Source organism: Corythoichthys intestinalis, chromosome 9 (assembly GCF_030265065.1).
Source record: "Corythoichthys intestinalis isolate RoL2023-P3 chromosome 9, ASM3026506v1, whole genome shotgun sequence".
Lineage (NCBI taxonomy): Eukaryota > Metazoa > Chordata > Actinopteri > Syngnathiformes > Syngnathidae > Corythoichthys > Corythoichthys intestinalis.
In genome coordinates, this window is record NC_080403.1 from 9,845,892 (window position 1) to 9,869,114 (window position 23,223).

The 23,223-nt window shown below is 43.9% G+C and overlaps 1 protein-coding gene across 6 annotated transcripts in view; it reads left to right on the top strand.

Annotated features, from left to right (window-relative positions):
* The window catches only part of bsnb (bassoon (presynaptic cytomatrix protein) b), a 138,540-nt gene that overhangs the window by 92,123 nt on the left and 23,194 nt on the right, over nt 1–23,223 (top strand). For 4 of the 6 annotated variants that reach the window (XM_057847277.1, XM_057847279.1, XM_057847276.1 and 1 more), the window contains exons 4-7: nt 8,770–9,528; nt 11,269–17,454; nt 18,628–20,704; nt 21,068–21,876. In XM_057847277.1, the coding sequence (XP_057703260.1) occupies nt 8,770–9,528; nt 11,269–17,454; nt 18,628–20,704; nt 21,068–21,876 (9,831 nt within the window). The remainder of the gene's footprint in view (nt 1–8,769; nt 9,529–11,268; nt 17,455–18,627; nt 20,705–21,067; nt 21,877–23,223) is intronic. The other 2 variants (XM_057847280.1, XM_057847281.1) reach the window with 2 other exon arrangements.

The window sequence follows — 23,223 nt, forward strand, 5'->3', positions numbered from 1 at the left end:
TTACTTGTAGCGTTAGCCACTAGCGTTAGCTGCTAGCGTTAGCCTACCGGGCTTCTGTTTGATTGGCTTCCTGAAAACCATGTGACTCCAAACGTAAGCACACTGTCTGCTTTCTTAAAGGGGAATGAACATAGCCGAACAACACAGAGTCAAAGCGGGATGAAAAGACTATATTTTCTTCTTTTATTAAATTACCAAATTTACCGACATGGTCAAAATTACGTCGGTCATCGTGAAGAATTTCGGTAACGGTAAATTTTCGGTTTACCGCCCTGCTCTACTGCCTCATAGTTCTTAGATCAAGGGTTCAATCTCAATCTCTGGGGTTTTTCCCTTAATATCTATATATTGGTTTGATTTTCTGCACACAGTGTGGGAGGAGGTGGAAACGTGGGAAGCACAGCCCATATTCCGCACCTCCAAACAATACCAACTAAAGCACTCTACATGAATAATTTGCTGTGATCCAGTTTGGTTTTCTCAAACTTCCACTTCACATTTTGCTAATTCATGCCGAAAGGGAGAAAGATGTAATGCACAAGTAGTACCTATAAGAGGTTGAATGTTGACAAGTGAGTGTATTTCTGGGGTGAATATTTCATTGGTTTCGGATGTATGTAAGCTATATATTGAATACACACGAAGACAAATATAGAATTACATATATCTCTAAATAAAACATGTATATTATACAAACTGGATTCAGTTGAATTTGGGAAATTGTGTAAAATGTAAATGCAAACAAAATACAACGATTTGAAAATCTTTCTCAACCCATTTTCAATTGAATAAACTACAAAGACAACATATTTAATGTTCAAACTGATAAACTTAATTGTTTTTTGCCAAATAATAATTAACTTAGAATTTCATGGCTGCAACACGTCCAGTAGAAGTTGGGAAAGGTGGCAAATAATACTGAGAAAGCTGAAAAAAGCTCATCAAACACCTATTTGGAACATCCCATGTAATTCCCTCTCGAGTCGAAATCACGAACCAAGCTGTTTCTCTTTTACGGGCTTTAATCACAGAACTTGATTTGCCTTGACAATGCCTTGATTTGCCTTGACAATGCGGTGACAATGCCGTGAGAACTGAGCAATACAGATAAAAATATACATAAAGTCAATTCAGACAAATATATACATTAAGTCAGATCATTTTCATACAGCACAGATAAATATATACATGAAGTCAAATTATATTCACACAGAAACATAAAACAACATGAATACATAACTACTCTAACAGAAACTAAGTCAATTAACGCAAACTAACAAATAACACGAACTAAATTACCTCATTGGCCCGCTTGCAGTCCAGACCTGTCTCCCATTGAAAATGTGTGGCGCACTATGAAGCGTAAAATGAAGAAGACCCCGGACTGTTGAACAACTGAAGCGGTTTATCAAGCAAGAATGGGAAAGAATTCCACATGAGAAGTAGAGAGAATTAGTTTCCTCTCTTTCAAAACATTTATTCAGTGTTATTGAAAGGAAAGGTGATGTAACGAAGTGGTAAACATGCCCTTTCCCAACTTCTACTGCACGTGTTGCAACCATGAAATTCTAAGTTAATTATTATTTGAAAAATTAAATAAAGTTTATGAGTTTGAGCATTAAATATGTTGTCTTTGTAGTGTATTCAATTGAATATAGGTTGAAAAGGATTTTCAAACGATTGTATTTGGTTTTTATTGACATTTTACACAATTTCCCAACTTCAACCGAATCCGGTTTGTATTTCAATTCAAAATAAACACGTCTTTCCCATGAAAGCCGGTTTGATGATCTGACATAACTGTACCTTTACAAATCACTAATCATATGTGGGTCACATAGCAGGAGTGGCTCACCAGCGTTTCTACACAGATTTTTTTTAATGTGTGAAAGTACCAGCACAGATGGTTAGTTCTGAGAGAGTGCACCTGTTTATATATAGCTTCACAGTGGAGCACTAGAAAGAGAAGAAAACAAAGCAAGTCTGTCTGTTTAGCCTGCCAGTTAATCCATCATCATGCTGTGGTCTTGGCTAAAACAACAGATTTTTATGGAATGTGAAATATAGAGATACATATATGCATGTATACACACACACGCACACCTACAGGTAGTCCCCAGGTTACAATGTACCCGGATTACGTGATTTCGACTTTACGGTGCCAGGGTCTCGTCCGCCATTCTGTCCCCAGTGTTTTTTTTTTTGGTTTTTTTTTTTTAGTCGTGTAAACAGTACCTAGTTCTACCTACCTAGTTCCTAGTACCTAGTTACATAAAAAGTGCTCCGGAGTATACGTTGCACCCCCGGCCAAACTATGAAAAATAACTGTGACTCATAGTCCAAAAATGACGATATATCCACTTATCAGGTAGGTACGCACTGTAAAGGATTGCTGGTGCATTGTTTTTGTTATTTAAATCAGCCGCTATCATTGAGCAGACTTCACTTATAACGGGTAAATTTGCCATTTTATTTAATTAAACATGATATGAATCTAAATGGGAGATCAGCATTTCAAACTAAATAAATGAGACAGAGGTTGTACTTTTATTACATCTTTCATTTTAGAGGGACTTGAATCTCCAGGTACTTTCTGGCGAATGACTATGCGGATTAAAGTACCTGTACTTGGCCATGATGCTTTTAATTTTTTATCTGCCCTTAGTCAGCTGGGATAGGCTCCAGCACCCCCTTGTGAATATCCCTTTTCTCTTGTTCAGTTCAGGTTTTATTCCTTTAGTCCAGGATAATTCATGTCCTCCTGGGCTACACTCAGTCTTTGTGTTTATTGTAGTATAGAGTAGGGGTGTTACAGTACACAAAAATCAACCACTACCACTATCTACCACTCAAGAGATCCATCCATCCATCCATCCATCCATCCATCCATCCATCCATCCATCCATCCATCCATCCATCCATCCATCCATCCATCCATCCATCCATCCATCCATTATCTTCCGCTTAGTCCGGGGTCAGGTCGCGGGGGCAGCAGCTTTAGCAGGGAAGCCCAGACTTTCCTCTGCCCAGCCACTTCAGCCAGCTCCTCCGGCGGGATTCCAAGGCGTTCCCAGGCCAGCCGAGCGACATAGTCTCTCCAGCGTGTCCTGGGTCGACCCCGGGGCCTCCTGCCGGTGGGACATGCCCGGAACACCTCTCCAGGGAGGCGTCCAGGAAGCATCCGAACCAAATGCCCGAGCCACCTCAACTGGCTCCTCTCAACGCGGAGGAGTAGCGGCTCGACACCAAGCCCCTCCCGGATGACCGAGCTTCTACCCTATCTCTAAGGGAGAGCCCGGACACCCTGCGGAGGAAACTCATTTCGGCCGCTTGTATCCGGGATCTTGTTCTTTCGGTCACGACCCACAGCTCGTGACCATAGGTTAGGGTAGGAACGTAGATGGACCGGTAAATCGAGAGCTTCGCCTTTTGCCTCAGCTCCTTCTTCACCACAACGGACCGGTGCAGAGTCCGCATCACTGCAGACGCTGCACCGATCCGCCTGTCAATCTCCCGCTCCCTCCTACCCTCACTCGTGAACAAGACCCCAAGATACTTGAACTCCTTCATTTGGGGCAGGATCTCATTCCCGACCCGGAGAGGGCACTCCACCCTTTTCCGGCTGAGGACCATGGTCTCGGATTTGGAGGTGCTGATCTTCATCCCAACCGCTTCACACTCGGCCGCGAACTGCCCCAGTGAGAGTTGGAGGTCACGGCTTGATGAAGCCAACAGCACCACATCATCTGCAAAAAGCAGAGATGCAATGCTGAGGCCACCAAACCGGACACCCTCAACGCTTCGGCTGCGCCTAGAAATTCTGTCCATAAAAATTATGAACAGAATCGGTGACAAAGGGCAGCCTTGGCGGAGTCCTATCCTCACTGGGAACGAATTCGACTTACTGCCGGCAATGCGGACCAGACTCTGACACCGGTCGTACAGGGACCGAACAGCCCTTACCAAGGGGCTCGGTACCCCGTACTCCCGGAGCACCCTCCACAGGACTCCCCTAGGCACACGGTCGAACGCCTTCTCCAAATCCACAAAACACATGTGGACGGGTTGGGCGAACTCCCATGCACCCTCAAGGACCCTGCCGAGGGTGTAGAGCTGGTCCACTGTTCCACGGGCGGGACGAAAACCACACTGCTCCTCCTGAATCCGGGATTCGACTTCCCGACGGACCCTCCTCTCCAGCACCCCTGAATAGACTTTACCGGGGAGGCTGAGGAGTGTGATCCCTCTATAATTGGAACACACCCTCCACCACCCCGGGTCTGCCAATCCAGAGGCACTGTCCCCGATGTCCACGCAATGTTGTAGAGGCGTGTCAACCATGACAGCCCCACAACATCCAGAGCCTTTAGGAACTCCGGGCAGATCTCATCTACCCCTGGGGCCTTGCCACCGAGGAGCTTACCAACCGCCTCAGTGACTTCAACCCCAGAGATCGAAGAGCCCACCTCAGAGTCCCCAGACTCTGCTCCCTCAAAGGAAGGCGTGTCGGTGGAATTGAGGAGGGCTTCGAAGTATTGTCCCCACCTACTCACGACGTCCCGAGTCGAGGTCAGCAGTACACCATCTTCACTATACACAGTGTTAATGGTGCACTGCTTTCCTCTCCTCAGACGCCGGATGGTGGACCAGAATTTCCTCGAAGCTGTCCGGAAGTCGTTTTCCATGGCCTCGCCGAACTCCTCCCATGTCCGAGTTTTTGCCTCGGCGACCGCCGAAGCCGCACTCCGCTTGGCCAGCCGGTACCTGTCAGCTGCCTCCGGAGTCCCACAGGCCAAAAAGGCCTGATAGGCCTCCTTCTTCAGCTTGACGGCATCCCTTACCGCTGGTGTCCACCAGCGGGTTCGGGGATTGCCGCCACGACAGGCACCAACCACCTTACGGCCACAGCTCCGATCGGCCGCCTCAACAATGGAGGTGCGGAACATGGCCCACTCGGACTCAATGTCCCTCACCTCCCCCGGGACAAGGGAGAAGTTCTGCCGGAGGTGGGTGTTGAAACTCTTTCTGACAGGGGATTCTGCCAGACGTTCCCAGCAGACCCTCACAATACGTTTGGGCCTGCCAGGTCTGGCCAGCAACTTCCCCCACCATCGGAGCCAACACACCACCAGGTGGTGATCAGTTGACAGCTCCGCCCCTCTCTTCACCCGAGTGTCCAAAACATGTGCCCGCAAGTCCGATGACACGATTACAAAGTCGATCATTGAACTGCGGCCTAGGGTGTCCTGGTGCCAAGTGCACATGTGGACACCCCTATGTTTGAACATGGTGTTCGTTATGGACAAACCGTGACGAGCACAGAAGTCCAATAACAGAACACCACTCGGGTTCTTATCGGGGGGGCCGTTCCTCCCAATCACGCCCCTCCAGGTCTCACTGTCATTGCCCACGTGAGCGTTGAAGTCCCCCAGTAGAACTAGGGAGTCCCCAGAGGGGGTGCTCTCCAACACACACTCCAAGGACTCCAAAAAGGGTGGGTATTCTGAGCTGCTGTTCGGTGCATAAGCGCAAACAACAGTCAGAACCCGTCCCCCCATCCGAAGGCGGAGGGAGGCTACCCTCTCGTCTACGGGGGTAAACCCCAATGTCAAGAGATCTGATGGACTCAAAAAGTGGGTTACGATTGCATTTTAGTTTGAAAATCGACGGAATCCACCGTATTTTTACACGAGTGATTTCCGGTCTGCCCGATCCTAGCTAGTAGTATTGACGCAGGAGGGTCGCATCTCGTGTCAAATAATAAACTCTGCCATTCATTTCGCGTGCGTCGTGTTGAGCCGCTTCTGGGACGCGTCTAACACACGGCCGCACTGCGACTGGTGTGCATTGGCTGATTGACTTTAACGCCCGCGTTTCACGGCGTTGTCGCGGCGGCCACGTTGTCGCGCCTTTGACATTTCTGGGTTATACTATACTACCATGTTGGTCCTCATAATAGTAGAGAAGACGGACTAAATATAATATACACAAAGAAACTGTAACCCGATCGACTCACAGCCTCGAAAAATAAGGGTTACATTACGTCAGAAACTTATTCGGTACGCCACCGTTCCGAACCGATCACCACGTACCGAAACGGTTCAATACAAATACATGTACCGTTACACCCTTAATATATACAGTGGAGCAAATAAGTATTTAGTCAACCACTAATTGTGCAAGTTCTCCCATGGGTAAACCTAAACCATGAGAGACAGAATGTGGGGAAAAAAAACCCAGAAAATCATATTGTTTGATTTTAAAAGAATTTATTTGCAAATCATGGTGGAAAATAAGTATTTGGTCAATACCAATAGTTCCTCTCAATACTTTGTTATGTACCCTTTGTTGGCAATAACGGAGGCCAAACGTTTTCTGTAACTCTTCACAAGCTTTTCACACACTGTTGCTGGTATTTTGGCCCATCTCCTTTAGAGCAGTGATGTTTTGGGGCTGGCGTTGGGCAACACGGACTTTCAACTCCCTCCTCACCACGTGGCGTCAAAATGATGACAAGAATGGGGAGCAAAAATCCCAGAACCACACGGGGGGACCTAGTAAATGACCTACAGATAGTTGGGACCACAGTAACAAAGGCTACTATCAGTAACACAATGCACTGCCAGGGACTCAAATCCTGCACTGCCAGACGTGTCCCCCTGCTGAAGAAAGTACACGTACACGCCCGTCTGCGGTTTGCTAGAGAGCATTTGGATGATCCAGAAGACGACTGGGAGAATGTGTTATGGTCAGATGAAAACAAAATAGAACTTTTTGGTAGAAACACAGGTTCTCGTGTTTGGAGGAAAAAGAATACTGAATTGCACCATACCCACTGTGAAGCATTGGGGTGGAAACATCATGCTTTGGGGCTGTTTTTATGCAAAGGGACCAGGACGACTGATCTGTGTAAAGGAAAGCATGAATGGGGCCATGTATCGAGAGATTTTGAGTGAAAATCTCCTTCCATCAGCAAGGGCATTGAAGATGAGACGTGGCTGGGTCTTTCAGCATGACAATGATCCCAAACACACAGCCAGGGCAACAAAGGAGTGGCTTCGTAAGAAGCATTTTAAGGTCCTGGAGTGGCCTAGCCAGTCTCCAGATCTCAACCCCTTAGAAAATCTGTGGAGGGAGTTGAAAGTCCGTGTTGCCCAATGACAGCACCAAAACATCACTGCTCTAGAGGAGATCTGCATGGAGGAATGGGCCAAAATACCAGCACCAGTGTGTGAAAAGCTTATGAAGAGTTACAGAAAATGTTTGGCCTCAGTTATTGCCAACAAAGGGTACATAACAAAGTATTGAGATGAACTTTTGGTATTGACCAAATACTTATTTTCCACTATGATTTGCAAATAAATTCTTTAAAAATCAAACAATGTGATTTTTTTTTTCTTCCACATTCTGTCTCCCATGCGGCACGGTGGCTGAGTGGTTAGCACGTCTGCCTCACAGTTCTAAAATCAAGGGTTCAATCCCGGGCTTCGGCCTTCCTGTGTGGAGTTTGCATGTTCTCCCCGTGCCTGCGTGGGTTTCCTCCGGGAACTCCGGTTTCCTCCCACATCCCAAAAACATGCATGGTAGGCTGATTGAACACTCTAAATTGTCCATAGGTGTGAGTGTGTGCGTGAATGGTTGTGTGTCTCCTTGTGCCCTGCGATTGGCTGGCAACCAATTCAGGGTGTCCCCTGCCTACTGCCCGAAGTTAGCTGGGATAGGCTCCAGCACCTCCGCGACCCTCGTGAGGAATAAGCGGCATGGAAAATGAATGAATGAATGAATATATATATATATATATATATATATATATATATATATATATATATATATATATATATATATATATATATATATATATATATATATATATATATATATATATATATATATATATATGGAACAGGTTTACATTTCAATGAAAAAAAAAAAACATCCCTTTTCTCTTGTTCAGTTACTACAGTTTATTGTAGTATAGAGATTTCTGTCATACCCCAGATTTATTGAATACATGAATAACATTTTGTTTCATTGAGGACATACCAGACTACTTTATGAGTGCTTATCTTGAGAGAGTAATTAGCTTAATTCAATTTACTTCAAATATATAATCTAAATCATTTGTTAAATGTTGACTCGTCAGTTTTATCAACCCTCTTTATATTTCAATGTGCTACATACAGTACTTTGTTTTGTGTTGTTATGCAAGTCTTGACAGCCTGCCTCTTCAGACCTCAGGCAAACATGATCCTTTTAGAAACAGAGAGCAGGGTTACAAACACGGTGCTGCCGCCTCTCATTTCATCTTTCATAACCTGTAATATAACGATCCCGTTTCATTGAGCTGCTGCATTGGACTGATATCCAATCTGTGAATATGTTCAAATTGCTGTCATTGACGTTATTATTTTTTTCGCCCAGTCCTTTAGCTCTGCCAGTATTTATATTCACATATTAATATAATGCTCATTTCAAATAACAGGAAAAATTGTAGTTGTGCGTACAGCAGATGCTCTATGCACCAAAGAAGTTCTAATGGCCAGTCTATCGTGACATATATTTGAATTTGTATTCATACAGCATTCCTCCTCTGATTACCCTGTTTGAAGGTGCCTATTACTGCCAAATTAGTAAAACATCTCAACCAGATCAAAGGCCACACTTAGACAGGTTCAATAGAGGTCTGCCAGCTCAGCATTGTATGCATTATAAAATAAATATTTGCATTTCTTACTGTATTCATTGTTGCTGTTTTCTTTTGTGTTTTAGAAACAAGAATGGCTCTGCTTGAACTGCCAGACACAGAGGGCTCTGTCAGGAAGTTTGGGAGACATTCCAGGTCCTGCAGCATCTAATCAGCAACCACCTCAGCAGAAGGACGCTGTTCCACGTTCAGGGCCAAGGCCCACAGGTCCTCAGCAGCAACAGAAACCACTTGGTCCCCAAGTAAGTGGCCCTGCTTCTCCTATGAAACAGGCTGAGCAGTCCCCTCAAACCAAGGGAATACGACAGGCTTCTCCTCCTACCAAGGGTTCTACCCAGTCTGTTGCTCAAGCCAAGGGTTCCTCTCAATCAGTATCTCAAAGCAAGGGTTCAGCACAACCCCCTGTCCAGGGTAAAGGACAATTTCAAAATAAAGGCCCTGCTCAAAATAAGGGTTCAGCTCAGTCTGGTAACCAAACAAAAGTACAGAGCCAGGCTAAAGGGCAATCTCCGGCAAAGGGATCTGCTCAGCCCACTGCTCAGGTTAAAGGTCCATTGTCTAGTGCCAAGGTTGCATTCACCCCTAAAGCATCACCCAATTCCAAGGCCCCACCAACTTCATCAAAAACAGCACCTACCCAGGCTAAGCCCACAGGTACACCTCAGGCCCGCAAACAGACGCCAAACCAGGAAAAGACCAAGATCCCTGCTAAATCTGTAAAGGAGGATGTCAAGGCCTCACCAAAGAAAGCCTTGTCAGAGGCTGTCACTTCACCAAAAGACTCGAAGATAGCAGAAGATCTGCAAAAGTCAAGACACCGAGACGTGAGCTGCTTGAATCCTCGCCTTCTCTTCTACAATTCATCAGTTTGAATATATTTTTGTTTTGCTTGGTTTTTTAAAATCCATCTTCATCCTCAACTCATGCTCCATGATATTGATGTTTTCATCCATCATCATCATCACTCGTCAATTAACAATTTCTCCAGATACATAATGCTTTAGTTTTCATATCCATCTCTACTCATCCAAAGTAATCTACAGTTGATATAAAACATCTACATACCCCTTTTCAAATGCCACGTCCAGACACATCTCTGATCATTTCAAGGGTCTTTAATATATAGAGTAATTCCCTCAAAGCAAGGCCCATGTTCTAACTAAAGAAAAACATCCACAAAGCGTGATGCTTCGATCACAATGCTTCACTGTAGGTATGGTGAGCTATTTGTGATGAGTATTGTTATATTTCAGCAAAACATACCACTTGAAATTACAGTCAAAATTTTCACGCCTGGTTTCTACCTACATTAACATTTTCCCATTTTCAGACTCAAATGATTCCTTTGAACAACGAGTGTCCTGCAGACCATGACTTGCGCTATAAAATGTCTCAACAAAAATGTCAGAAAAAGCATACAAACATTTTTTTGTTTAACACAGGAGCTGTAGGATCACTTTGAATTGTGGCAGACTTATGTTGATTCCAATCAACAGTTTTAGTTGTGATTAGTTAATTCTGAACACAGCAGAAAATATTTGTCTTAATCTTTTTTATTGAATTGCACAGATAATAGTGCTTATTAAAGGTGGATAAATGATTGGATGGTTTGGTTTGTCCACATCCTTATAGTCATCACAGAAATCTAATATTTACATAAGGGATGTGTAGTTTTTATATCCACTTCATCATTTTCTATTGCGTAATGCTACTTTTAATTAGCTTTTTAGTCCTATCATGAAGTTATTGTTGTTGTGCTATAATGGAAATCACAAATATTTTTGTATTGTTTTTTGTGTTTATTTTTGGATTGACAATTTTCATTTCCTGTATTTATCATTATCACATATTACATTCATGTTCATCAATATTAATATGAACATTTTGTCCGTTGAAAATTCAAATGTCATTTTTGTTCTGTGCCCATTTTTCTAAACTGTATTCCTTATTTTGTTTTCTGAAGCGTTTTGTTAAAACTTTGTGAAAACTGTGGTAACAGTTTCAGCATTCCAAGCATGATCCGTATTCTTCAATATCTCGAAGAATGCATTAGTGAATGCACAATCAAGCATGTAGAGGAATGCCATTTGTCTGCTGATTTTTGTTTAAAAGTATGTATTATGAGCTGTGTGTTTGAATTTTTTATTTGTCTGTATGCAACATTGAATGAAAAAAAAAAATCAACCAAAATTACATTCTTTTTTCTATTGGATATTTAATTACATTGGCAACCTGATTCATCCTATGACCACTAGTCAGCAATCCTGGAGGCAACTGTAATATGAAATGTGATGTGTAAAGTATTTTGGTTGATTTGATCTTAAATTGTAATCATATAATTATGGTTCTTCTTCATGTACTGTAATATACTCTAATATATTCATATTAGAGACACCATGTGTGTTTGGTATAGTGCATTGATGTAGAGAAATGCTCAAAGCTGTCATGCTCTTGAGTTTGATAACACAGGTGGGGCTGTAATTTAACTTGCAAGTATTTGATTGAAGAAAAATGAATGTATTTCATCTTCTTCTTCTGACTCTTATGTTTTTTTCCTCTTTCAGGATTACATAAAATCAAGTACACAGAGTTTAAGTGACACTGGATATTCCTCAGATGGGATCTCTGGATACCAGGGGGAGATTATTGGTCAGATTCATGAAGAAGCGGTCAAGCTCAATGAGAGGGGTGTGCCCATTTCCTCTGAAATCACCAAGTTAGAGACATCAATGAAGCCTCTATTGGAGTCAAAGGCTGCATCGGACCAGAAGCATAGGCCTTATTCGCTATCTGTTGGACAGGGACGTGACATTAGTCCAGATGATGATGCAGCAAGAGATGAATCAGATGATGAGCTCAGCTGTAAGCTTCGTCATGATTATGTGGAAGACAGCAGTGAGAGTGGTCTCTCGCCATTGCCAGTAAGACAAAAGAAGTCACATAAAGATTTAACAGATGAAGAGTTTATGAGGAGACAAATCATGGAGATGAGTGCCGATGAAGATGAGGAATATGGAGACCAGAAAGCTAAAAAAGGACATAAAACAAGTGGGGATTCAAACAAAGATAGACGGCGACTCCCCCACCATTCTAGTAGTTTCGAGGATGCAGCCAAAGAATCAGAAGGGTTGTATAAGGCAGAAGAAGAGGAAGATGTTGTGATGGCTGGGGGTCTTCGCCGCTTTAAGACAATTGAGTTAAATAATACTAACAGTTATAACAGAGAAATGGAACTCAGTGCTGAGCATGACTTAAGAGAACCAGAACTAGAGATGGAAAGTCTAACAGGTTCACCAGAAGAGAGATCCAAAGGAGAATATTCATCCACTTTACCTGCTACCACTCCCAGCTACACTTCAGGAACATCACCCACATCTGTGTCATCCATGGAGGATGACAGCGACAGCAGCCCTAGTCGAAGAGCAAGACTAGAGGAAGCAAAACAGCAGAGAAAAGCCAGACATCGCTCACATGGGCCATTGCTGCCCACCATTGAGGACTCCTCTGAGGAGGATGAACTCAGAGAGGAAGAAGAGCTCTTAAGAGAACAGGAACAAATGAGAGATCTTGAACAACAAAGGATTCGAAGTACTGCTAGAAAAACAAAAAGGGATAAGGAGGAACTACGAGCACAGAGACGCCGGGAAAGATCCAAAACACCTCCCAGTAATCTGTCTCCAATTGAGGATGCATCACCAACTGAGGAACTGAGACAGGCTGCTGAGATGGAAGAGCTTCACAGGTCATCATGTTCTGAATACTCACCCTCAATGGACTCTGAAGCAGAAGGTTTTGAGATCATAGGAGGAAAGCTCTACAAATCTGGGAATGAATATAATCTTCCAACTTTTACCTCCCTCTACTCTCCAACAGAGAAGACACCATCTATGACTTCAGCTGATAAAACACTAAAAAGCGCTGAGGAAGTTTATGAGGAAATGATGAAGAAAGCCCAGCTCCTTCAGAAACAAGGAAAAAATGTTGCACAGCAGAAGCATTCTCTAACTGAAAATGCAAACCTTGAAACTGGTTCGGCCTTAACCCCAGGATCTAGTCCAACCCAGATTTCTGCACCAATGTCCTTCTCCACAACAGGAAATGACCCACGTATATCAGGAATTCATGCAGGGCATCTATCAAAAGAAACTCAAAATAGGTTGGTGTCACAGAGTGCCAAAATTGAAGGTGTTGTTGGAGGAGTTACCACAACCAAAATGCAAGGCAGTCACACTGCTACAACTCGAAATGCAGCTGGTGTGGGCTCACAACGGCCAGCACAGGCATCACCAGACTCTGCATCATCATCTCTAACCTATAAGGTTTTCTCCCTTTTCAAAGGTCCCAGCCCACAAGCCTCACCCACCACTTCTCCTGTTCAAAGCCCAACACACTCACCAGTTGTACGTCCCACGGGAAGTGGTGGTAGGCAGTTGCCAACATTGCCTGGCGGTCCATCAACAACTATAGCTTCCCATGGAGCTCCAAGGTCTAATTCACCTCGTCTTGTACGACAACAGTCCTCTCAAGATTCACCAGTGATGGCAATAACACTTGGGTCTGCAACACCTAATTCTGCCAAGCCTGTTACTGTAAATTCATCCACTTCACCATTATCATCACCTACACAGGTTAGCTATAAAACCCTGTATAGCTCCCAGCAATCATCCGCAAGTTCACCACCTTTACCACAAATGCATCTGTCCCAGCAGTCCCAAAAACATTCTTCACACATGGGTCAAAATGTTGAAAAAACAAATGTTTCCAGTGGTTTACAGAGTCATGGTTCATTTTCCATGGAAAATATATCTCAATGTAAAACAGAAACCTCATTGGGCATGGGTCAGAGCCAACCCCATCCAACTACTATTGTGGATCTAAGAGCCCCAATTAGATCCGCCCCAATTATAATGACAGAGCAAGGGATGGATCTAACATCCCTAGCTTCCGACTCACGAAGGTATTCTATGGGAACAGAACAGCCATCTGTTCGGCTAACAGCAGTCCAACCTCTTATCATGAACCTGAATGCACAAGAGCAGCGACATGTATCTGCCTCAACAACAGTAAGTGTAACAGTTGCAGGTTCTATGTACTTGTCTCAACCCAAACAAGCAGTTGTCTATGGCGATCCTTTGCAAAATCGTGTAGATTTGGGGCAGGGTGTGGGATCAGCTGTGTGTTTATCCCAGAGTAAGACACCAGTTTCAGATCCATTTATTCCCAAAATTGATGCTTGCCTTGAGAACCTTGGCATTCAACAGCAGCAACTGCAATTACAACAACAAAAGCTCCTGCAGCAGCAACAGCTTCTTGAGCAGCAGCTTCAGCAACATCAACAGCAATCTTCTTTTGCCCGTTTCAATTTAGCAAATAACACTCCCCTTGTGATTAAAAAGGATCTTGTAGTCAATCAGACAACCAGTTCACAACCTGTAGTTACAGCGAGAGTTGCTCCATTAGCTACCCAACCTGTATGTAATGCCCCTCATGAAATTTATGGTGGGGTCGCTCTAGAGCTCCAAAATAAGCCGACAGTAATGAATCTGTCCACAGGAAAGCCCCATGTTATGATGGTTCAACTTGATGAGAGTAAAACATCACAGGCAGGAGCAGTGACTCAGCTATTAAAAAAAGAGGATCCTCCTCCCGCCCCTCAAGTATTGGATTTAACTGGACAGATCAAACCAGAAAACCAAGTTGCATGTTGTGATGTCGTATACAATTTGCCATTTCCTGGTTCATGTGCAGGGTCATTCACTCAGAAACCAACGACAGTATCACCTGATAAAAAAACAATCACGGAGACATCCAAAGCACCAACCCTTTCTCATCCTGCCCATTACAATAATAGTCAACAGCAGCAACTTCAGGCTACACAGGGTGTTAAAGAAGAAAATAAAACATACCAAACACCAGTAATTCCGTCGGGAAGAATACAACCCTCCATGTCTGATACTAATCTACCCACAATGACTGATGCTAGTCACTGCCAGATGAATATTAAGGGGAATATGGCAGTAGATCTTAGCAATATCAATCAAACTTACGATAGTGGATACTTCAGCATGGGAGCTCAGTATGGATCATACACTGATTTGCGTCACCAAGGAGATATCGCAGGTCCAACATTACCCATGCGGCGTTATGGTTCACTTTCAAATATCAATTCCGACTACAGCTATGGGTCAAAGGAGATAACAGGACCACATGACTCCAATCTAGCTCAATTGAGTGCAACCACTGCAAGGGAAATTAATCAGATGTGTTCCGCGCTTAACACAGTAGATCATTTTGCAACACGATTTGGGCATAATCCTGAACTGCTACCTTATGCAGTTGGTAGAGGTGCGCATTTAGGTAGGCTAAATCTTCAGCAAAGTCTAGCATCAATAAGAGCAAGCCTGATGTACGGCACAGATGGAAGAGCCTTGGCAAATGGTCAAACCCTAACAAACCTAATAAATGCAAGACAGGCAAGTATACGTGCCCTGTATCCTGCTGCTTTGAGAGGAGGTGATGGCATGATTTATTCTACCATAAACACTCCTATAGCATCTACGTTGCCAATTACTACCCAGCCAGGCCCTGTTCTTCACCCCATGCCTAGAGGAATTTACAGGCCATACCCTACCGGTGTAACTGCTGTACCATTAGCTAGTCTTACCAGGTTGCCTCAAATTAATCCCAAAACAACAGTGGCCACACAAGGAACATATCCACATCCTCCTCCTAACCAATACACAACCACCACCTCTGGAAGTGTCTCTACTTTAAGCACCTCACAAGATGAAACTCCCATGTATCTTGGAAAGCCTTCAACTGCAGCTCCAATAATTCCACCACCCCAAGTTGGCTCACCGCAAAATACATTAGGAGCTGGTATGTTACCTGTTACAGTTCAACAAACCAATCAGACTCAACATACTTCACAAATGTCTCTATCTCAAAGTCAAGGACAACTTCCAACTGTCAAACCAGCACAGATGCAGCCACAGCAGTTACCTGCTCAAACTGAACCATTATCATTAACCCAAACACATCTTCAGGCTCAATCCATCAGTCAACCCCAACACCCTGTTTTGACACATGGTAATATCACAACCTGTGTTACTGGCTCTACGTCAAAATTATCTCCTCCTACTGATGCTCAAAAAGATAAAGAAGATGAAAGGCTGAGTCAGCAACAAGAACACATGCTGCAGCTAGAGCGAGAGCGTGTTGAATTGGAAAAATTGAGGCAGCTGCGCCTTCATGAGGAGCTTGAGCGAGATCGTATGGAGCTTCAGCGACACAGAGAAAAAGAACAACTAATTGTTCAGCGTGAAATTCAAGAATTGCAGACCATCAAGCAACAGGTCCTACAACAACAGCAAGCAGAGCGGGAGACTCAGCTTATAATGCAAAGAGAGCAACTGGCCCAGCAGAGAATGCAGCTTGAACAAATTCAATCTCTGCAGCAGCAACTCCAACTGCAGCTGGAGGAGCAGAAAAGGCAAAAGACAGCAGCAGTCGAGGCAGCAGCTGCTGCTGCAGCAGCGGAAGCAGCCGCAGCATCGGCAGCCGCAGCAGCAACATCTGCCCAGGGTGCCATACAAGGAGTGGTGGTTGGCGGAGGACCACCTCAAGGCTTCCTCATTTGTGATCAGAGTGGAAGGGTTATTCAACAAGATGCACAAACTGTTCAATTTTGGCAAGATGGACAAGTGGTCCAAGCTGTGGTGTCTGCCAGACCTATTCATAGTTCTGTGTCAGAAATGTCTTTAAGAAGCACCGAAAAACAAGCTGACTCAAAGATTATGAAGAAGCAAAATTCTATGCCCCGTCTTAGAGACAGCACAGAAGATGATTCTGTGAAGATAGCAGACAGTTGTATACAAACAGATGATGAAGATGGAGAGGAACGTTTCATAAACCGCCGAAGGAGAACAAGACGCATTGCAGACTGCAGTGTGCAGACTGATGAGGAGGACCAGACAGACTGGGACCAGCAGCCAGTGAGGCGCCGGCGCTCACGTATTTCAAAGCACTCAGACTCCAGTGGTGAGACTAAATCAGATGGGTCATCAAGAGCAATATCTGCAAGTATAGCTATTCAAACCTCAAATGACTCCTCATGCCAGACAGAACCTGATCAACTTGGTAGGGTTTCGCCAGCTATTCATATCACTATGGTAGAAAGTTCAAAAGTTGACCTATTACATTACATAGCAGCTCCTGAGAGGACCCACAAGGGGGAAAGTCTTGCTTGTCAGACTGAACCAGAGTCACACTCTCAAGGTGTAGTTGCTCCTCAACTCAGTGTCCCCACAACAATTAGTCCATATTCTACAAGTATGCACATAGTTAGTGCAAATACATGTGAGACAAACTCCCCAAGACTACAAGGAGTTGCCAAGTTTGAGAGACGGAAACCTGACCCTTTGGAAATCGGTTATCAGCCACAACCAAATGAATGTCATCGCCAGCCCCCCAAATCTCCTCAGGTTCTGTACTCCCCAGTGTCTCCATTGTCTCCTCATCGTATGTTGGAGACAACATTTGCCTCACAAGAGAAGCTAAACAAAGCCCATGTCACACCCCAGCAAAAGGCTTTCACTGCTGAATCGCCACAACGCCAACAGTCTCTACCAAGACCGATAAAAAGTGTGCAACGTTCCATGTCTGATCCAAAGCCTCTCAGCCCCACATCAGAGGATCCTGGAAAGAACAGATTTTCTCCATATCATCAGCAAGCTGTGTCCAGCAGTCAGGTATGGAGCACTTTTTGATTGTTATTTTGGGAGCATTGACAGGAAAATTACCTAGTGCAGTTCTAAGTAAAAAAAAAAAAAAAAACAACAAAAAAAACCCTAAATGAATAAATCCTGCATTGAACTTGAATAGGGTTAGATGGTGCAGGTCCTGTACAGCGTATTCCAAATGTTTGTAAAAATAAAAGTAATCAAAATTAAAATGTGCAATATACTGCAGTATTAAAGTAAACTATCTGGCATGTGACAATAGCTTCACAACATCTAACAGAGCAGAGAATGTTGCCAAAGGAATATGTTCGCCATGCCTTTTCAGTACTCTTTCCTCTATGGAGTCTCCACCCTTTTTTGCTCATTTCTCTCTCTCTCCTTCTCTCTCTCTCTGGCTATCTAATACTTAAGAGTTGCCAGGAAGACATAGAATACGGATACATCATTGTTATGCTTAGCTTTCTTTTTTATATCTGTCTTCTTAAGTAAATTAATATTACTTTGAAAATCATATGGAATAATTATAGTTAAAAATATTAATCTTATTTGTATCAGTACTTTTTTAATCATCAACCATCATCATGGATTGACCAATGCCAACTAAATTGTAAGTAATAGACAGGCATATAGATTTTTTAAAATTGATATTGCTCTCTGCGATTTACTGCATGCAGCTATGAAAAATATTAAATTACAACTTTTTCAAGTTTTCTAAATATGAAAATTTAGATGACTGCTGAAAGTTGTAAATTAACAAATGTAATTTTTCCCCCTCAGAATTACAAATCAACCTATGCCTAAATTAGCCAATAATTTCTACACAAAATATAAGTGTAACAATACACAGAATGATAACGATTCTGCATAGATCAGACAATCGGACTGTAATGACTGTCCAAAGTTATACATTCTCTCTTTGACAGTCACAAAATATTAAAATGACACTTACTTGTTATAATAAAATCATGGTACTTTCATTTAAATATACATGTAGATATTGCTCCTGTTCTGCGTGTAGGTCAATTAAAATTAAGTACTTGACTATACTTTTATCAATCTTCATAGTTCTTAAATAAGGGTATGCAAACCCTTCGTGTATACTGACGCACATTAATGAGCCTAATCTACATAAACACATTCTGTTTATAGCTCATTCTGCTGATGTGTCTTTGCCTCTCTTAGCAGATGGCCACCCTGCAGCAGCAGAACGCTGTGATGAGGAAGGTAAAGAGAACTCTTCCCAGCCCCCCTCCCGAAGAGTCTCCGGTCCCCATAGTTACTCCAGCACAAATTTACAGTTCTCCTGGCATGCCCCAGAGGGTTTTGCCTCGACCTGCACAAGGAGTCACCAAAGCAGGCTTGCTTAGTGAACTGAAGGCTGTGGAACAAGAGTCATCAAAGCTACGGAAGCAGCAAGCCGAACTGGAGGAAGAAGAGAAAGAGATTGATGCCAAATTACGTTACTTGGAATTGGGCATCACTCAGCGTAAGGAGACCATGGTAAAGGAACGGGAGAGAAGAGAGCTGGCTTACTTGCGTTGTATGGGCGATGCTCGGGACTACATGTCAGACAGTGAGCTCAACAACATCAGGATGGGAACTGCAACAGCAACCTTTGATGCCAATGGTTTGCTTTCAAGGCCCAGCACTGCGCCAATGAGTCCGTTTACTAACGATCCTACTGCAACATCCCAGTATTCCTCAACCTCTTCCTATATGTCTTATCCTTACTCTCAAAATCAACCATCTTCACAACAGCCAGGCTCCTACCATCAGATTGGTTTCCAACCTCCTCAGTACCCATCATCCTCTGCTCCCCAGCCAGGCACATTCCAGCCCCACCCTCCTCCAGGCCCTGGCTACCAGAACCAGGGAAACTATTCCTCACGTGTGTATAGCCAAACCTCTTACCAAACAGACCTTGGCATGCATCAGCATGGTCACCAGGCCTTCCATCCACCAAATCAGCCTATGCCAGGCCAAAGCCTTCCATATCCTAGCCACAGCTCATACCAACCTGGACTATCTTATCCAACCCAGGCTGATATCCTCACAGTACACCAAAGGCCAAGGCAAACCTCTTTGGCTGACCTAGAGCAAAAACTTCCCACAAATTATGAGGTCATCAGCAATCCAGCAGTCTCGGTGGCCACGTCGGCTCCAGAAACAGTATATGGTTCTGCCTACAGCAATGCGTATGGACAATATCGCCACTCTGAGCCGGGCCTTACTCACTCTGGTGACAGCCCAACATCTGCTTATGTTTCAGATGAACATTACACCTCTAACTTAGAACAGAACATTCCAAGGAATTATGTAATGATAGATGACATCAGTGAGTTGACAAAAGACAACACTGGTCCAGCCACTGATGCCCTAGGTCCACCTGTAGGTGGGCGATATCGCAGTGAGAATGGTCCTGGACGTGGCAGTCCCTATGGTAGACCTGAAGATGAGTCAGTGGATGCTTATGGTAGACCCACTGGAACAATGGGTTACCAGAACACAGCAGACAGTCGTACAAGCACCACAGTTAGCGGAGGATCTTATTATTATGATGACTACAAACACTCTTCACGGAGCAGTCACAAAGTCTCACCCAAAAATCTTGCCCCTGCCGTTGTCTCTTCTAAACGTAGTAAGCACCGAAAACAGGGAATGGAGCAGAAAATATCAAAATTTTCTCCTATTGAGGAAGCTCGGGATGTGGAGGCAGACCTAGCGTCCTACACGATGACAACTTCAACAGGAGGCAGTTGTACTGTGGTGTCCAGGTCTAAGAAACAGGACGAATTAGCATATGGTATGAAAAGGAATGCATATGACCAGCAGAAATATTATGGCACCAGTCGCGAGGGTCTTGAGGAAGAAGATCGCATGTACAGTTCTGGTAGGTCCAGGTCTACAGGATACGGCATGGATAAGATATCTTCCCGAGATGCCTCAGGTCACAGAAGTAAATCCTATGAGAGGGATGCCATGGAGCGTTCTCAGCGAAGCAGCCGCAGTGGAAGGCCACCCATACGCAATCAGAATTCAGAGGAAGAGAGTCCAATCAGTCCTGTCGGTAAACCTGTAGGTATTGGACGGAGCTCTGGTGTTCCAAATGCTCATGATGTGAGAAACCAGTATGGGTCCAGTCATTCGCTTCCAGATGTGCAGGACCACCATAAGAAGGACCTTCCCAGGAGTCATGTGTATAAACCAGATGACCCTTACCTTGTAGATGACATGAACTGTGCTGTTTCTGACAGTGAAGGTAACTGGTGTTGAATATTTTTAATTTGTGCAGTCAAGCATGCTTATTCCACCTTTTAAGTGCTAAAAAGAGACTGCATGGCAAGTGAAGAATGTTGAAAAGAATCACATCTTTTGTTGTCCTTTTTGTGCTCTGATTTCTGGGATGTTTCCTCTGAAAAGAAGTTACTTTACATTTGTTCTGCATGCTTTTTGAACTTTTTTAAAGCTTTTTTTGGGTAAAGTTGCTGTCGTGTTTTCCCCCTGGCCTCTCATTTGCATGGCTGCATGAAGTGGACTTTATTTCATCAAATGGCTTTGAGTTACACCATAATTTGCAAGGAAAAACTATTGACTGATCATTTTGTTTCTGGTTCTACAAAAGCCTATCATTTGGGTCAAGAGGAAACTGATTGGTTTGAAAAGCCTCGGGAGGCCCGATCAGAACGTTCAAGACATCACAGAGGTGGAAGTCAGTCATCTTCAGGTAGGCGTACAAAGCACACCTACCATGACTATGATGATCCCTCAGAGGAATACGGACCCCAGGATGACAACCATCAAAGGCATTCCTCCTCTGCATCTTCACGGGACCAGCGATATCATGGCAACAGCTCTGGGAGGCACAACTCTTCTCGACATGTCTCAGAAGATCCCAGATCTTCTCGTTCCTCCAGGACACACCCAAAAGACACATCAGGAAGATCTGACGGCAGAAGCTCGTCATCTGCTCAAAGAAGGGGTGGACCGGACTCCCGTTCAACCCAAGGAAGTCCCCGTAATTCAGGGGACTTCTCTCGTGACCCGGCCGCTGGCCATCACCACGGCACTGGGGGACGGAGCCAGAGGCAACCAGGAGAACGCACAAGAAGACAGGATCCCCCTAATTCAGGCTCTAAGATGCAGCAGCAGGGGCATGTTGGGCAACAGCGGCCAAGTGTTCCAAGCCAGTCGGGAAGACATCCAGTTTCTGAGCCTCTTGATGGTACTCAGCAACCCCAACAGCAGCAGCTAAGTGCACAACAGCAGCAGCAGCTGCCACAACAGCACAGTCAGCCCCCTGCTAGCAGCCAGCCAACAACTACTGTAGGAACTGGATCACCGCAGCAGCAGCCACCGAAAACAAGCCATGCACAAACACAGGGAGGTCTATCAGGAGGAGGCTCTGCAGCAGGGCAGCCAGCAACAACAGCGGTCAGTTAACAGAAAAAAACAGTACAGTACTATGCTTTTCCGTAAAGGGGAAGTTCAGAATTTTTGACATTAGGCCCAATCTTCGAGTTAGCGGGCGTTTAATTAGTCAGTGGAGTTCATTTCAACAAATTCCATGTTAGTAAGTTATTTATTAGTTTCAGGGTTCCGGAGTGGCTAAGCTAGCGCGAGTCAATGTGCCCGTCCTAGCATGCCAATAAGAAACAACATATGCATGCATGAAAATCACCGATGACCCATGCAATCATTAGTTTTGGCTATCTTTCCATGATGAAGTTATTAAAATATACCATTGCATGTCAATAACTGTAGTATGAATAACAACATATTTTATTCAGCTTCTCTCTAGGTATCATGCTGTAGAGGGGAGTGATATTTTTTCCACCGGTGTGTTTATGTCGTAGCCAGCATAAGTATCCACAGTTTGTATTGTTCCTCGTTCCTCAGAGGGAATTTGCGGAAACTCTCATTTGCCCATTTCTTCTGTCTGTTTCCACAGCCTCTAAAGGCGCGTTTCACTATGTTGCTGTTCTTCAGTCAAGACCTAGTAAACTGATGCTGCATTCGTGGAAAGTGGGAAATCAGAGTTTCCAACCTCCTACCAGGAAAAATAACATTGGATCGCCACTTGAACTGGGAGGCACTAGTCGCTAAGTCAGAAAAAAAAGTACCGAGTTGCTTCAATCAGACGTCACCCGACAAAATGTGCTGCACGTCGAAAAGCACACCTTCAATAGTAAAACTAAAGAAGGCAGTTTACAATGTGGTCTATTTATCTTAGCTGTCGCTTTTCCTCCATTATTTGATCGCTTACGAGAAGCCATGTTTTCTTGGAGGTCAACATGTCTTTTGATGGCAAAAATAAAAAAAAACAGTTGGAACGCTTTGAGGTTGCAACTGGTAGCATCTGAGTGCGATGAGTCCGATTTTCCGCCTTCCTCGAATGCAGCATGAGCACGAGTGGCCGAAGCCCTCCTCTGTATTGTGGTCTCATTACGCATCTAATAAATAGTCCCGTAGAAAATTAATGAATTATGGCTGTTTGGTGTGACATTGTTTTGCCCGCATGGGTATTTTGAACAACGATCGGCATTTTGGAATTTATTTTATTATGTTAGATCTGTTAATATCGTTTTTTTTTTTTGGCATGCTAGGAAGGGACCATTGATTCGCGCTAGCTTAGCCACTCTGGAGCCTTGAAATAAATAAATAACAAATGAACTGCACGGAATTTGTTGAAATCAACTCCACCGACTAATTAAACCCCAGCAAACTCGAAGATTAAGCCTAATGTAAAAAAATTCTGAACTTCTGCTATAAGTTCAATTC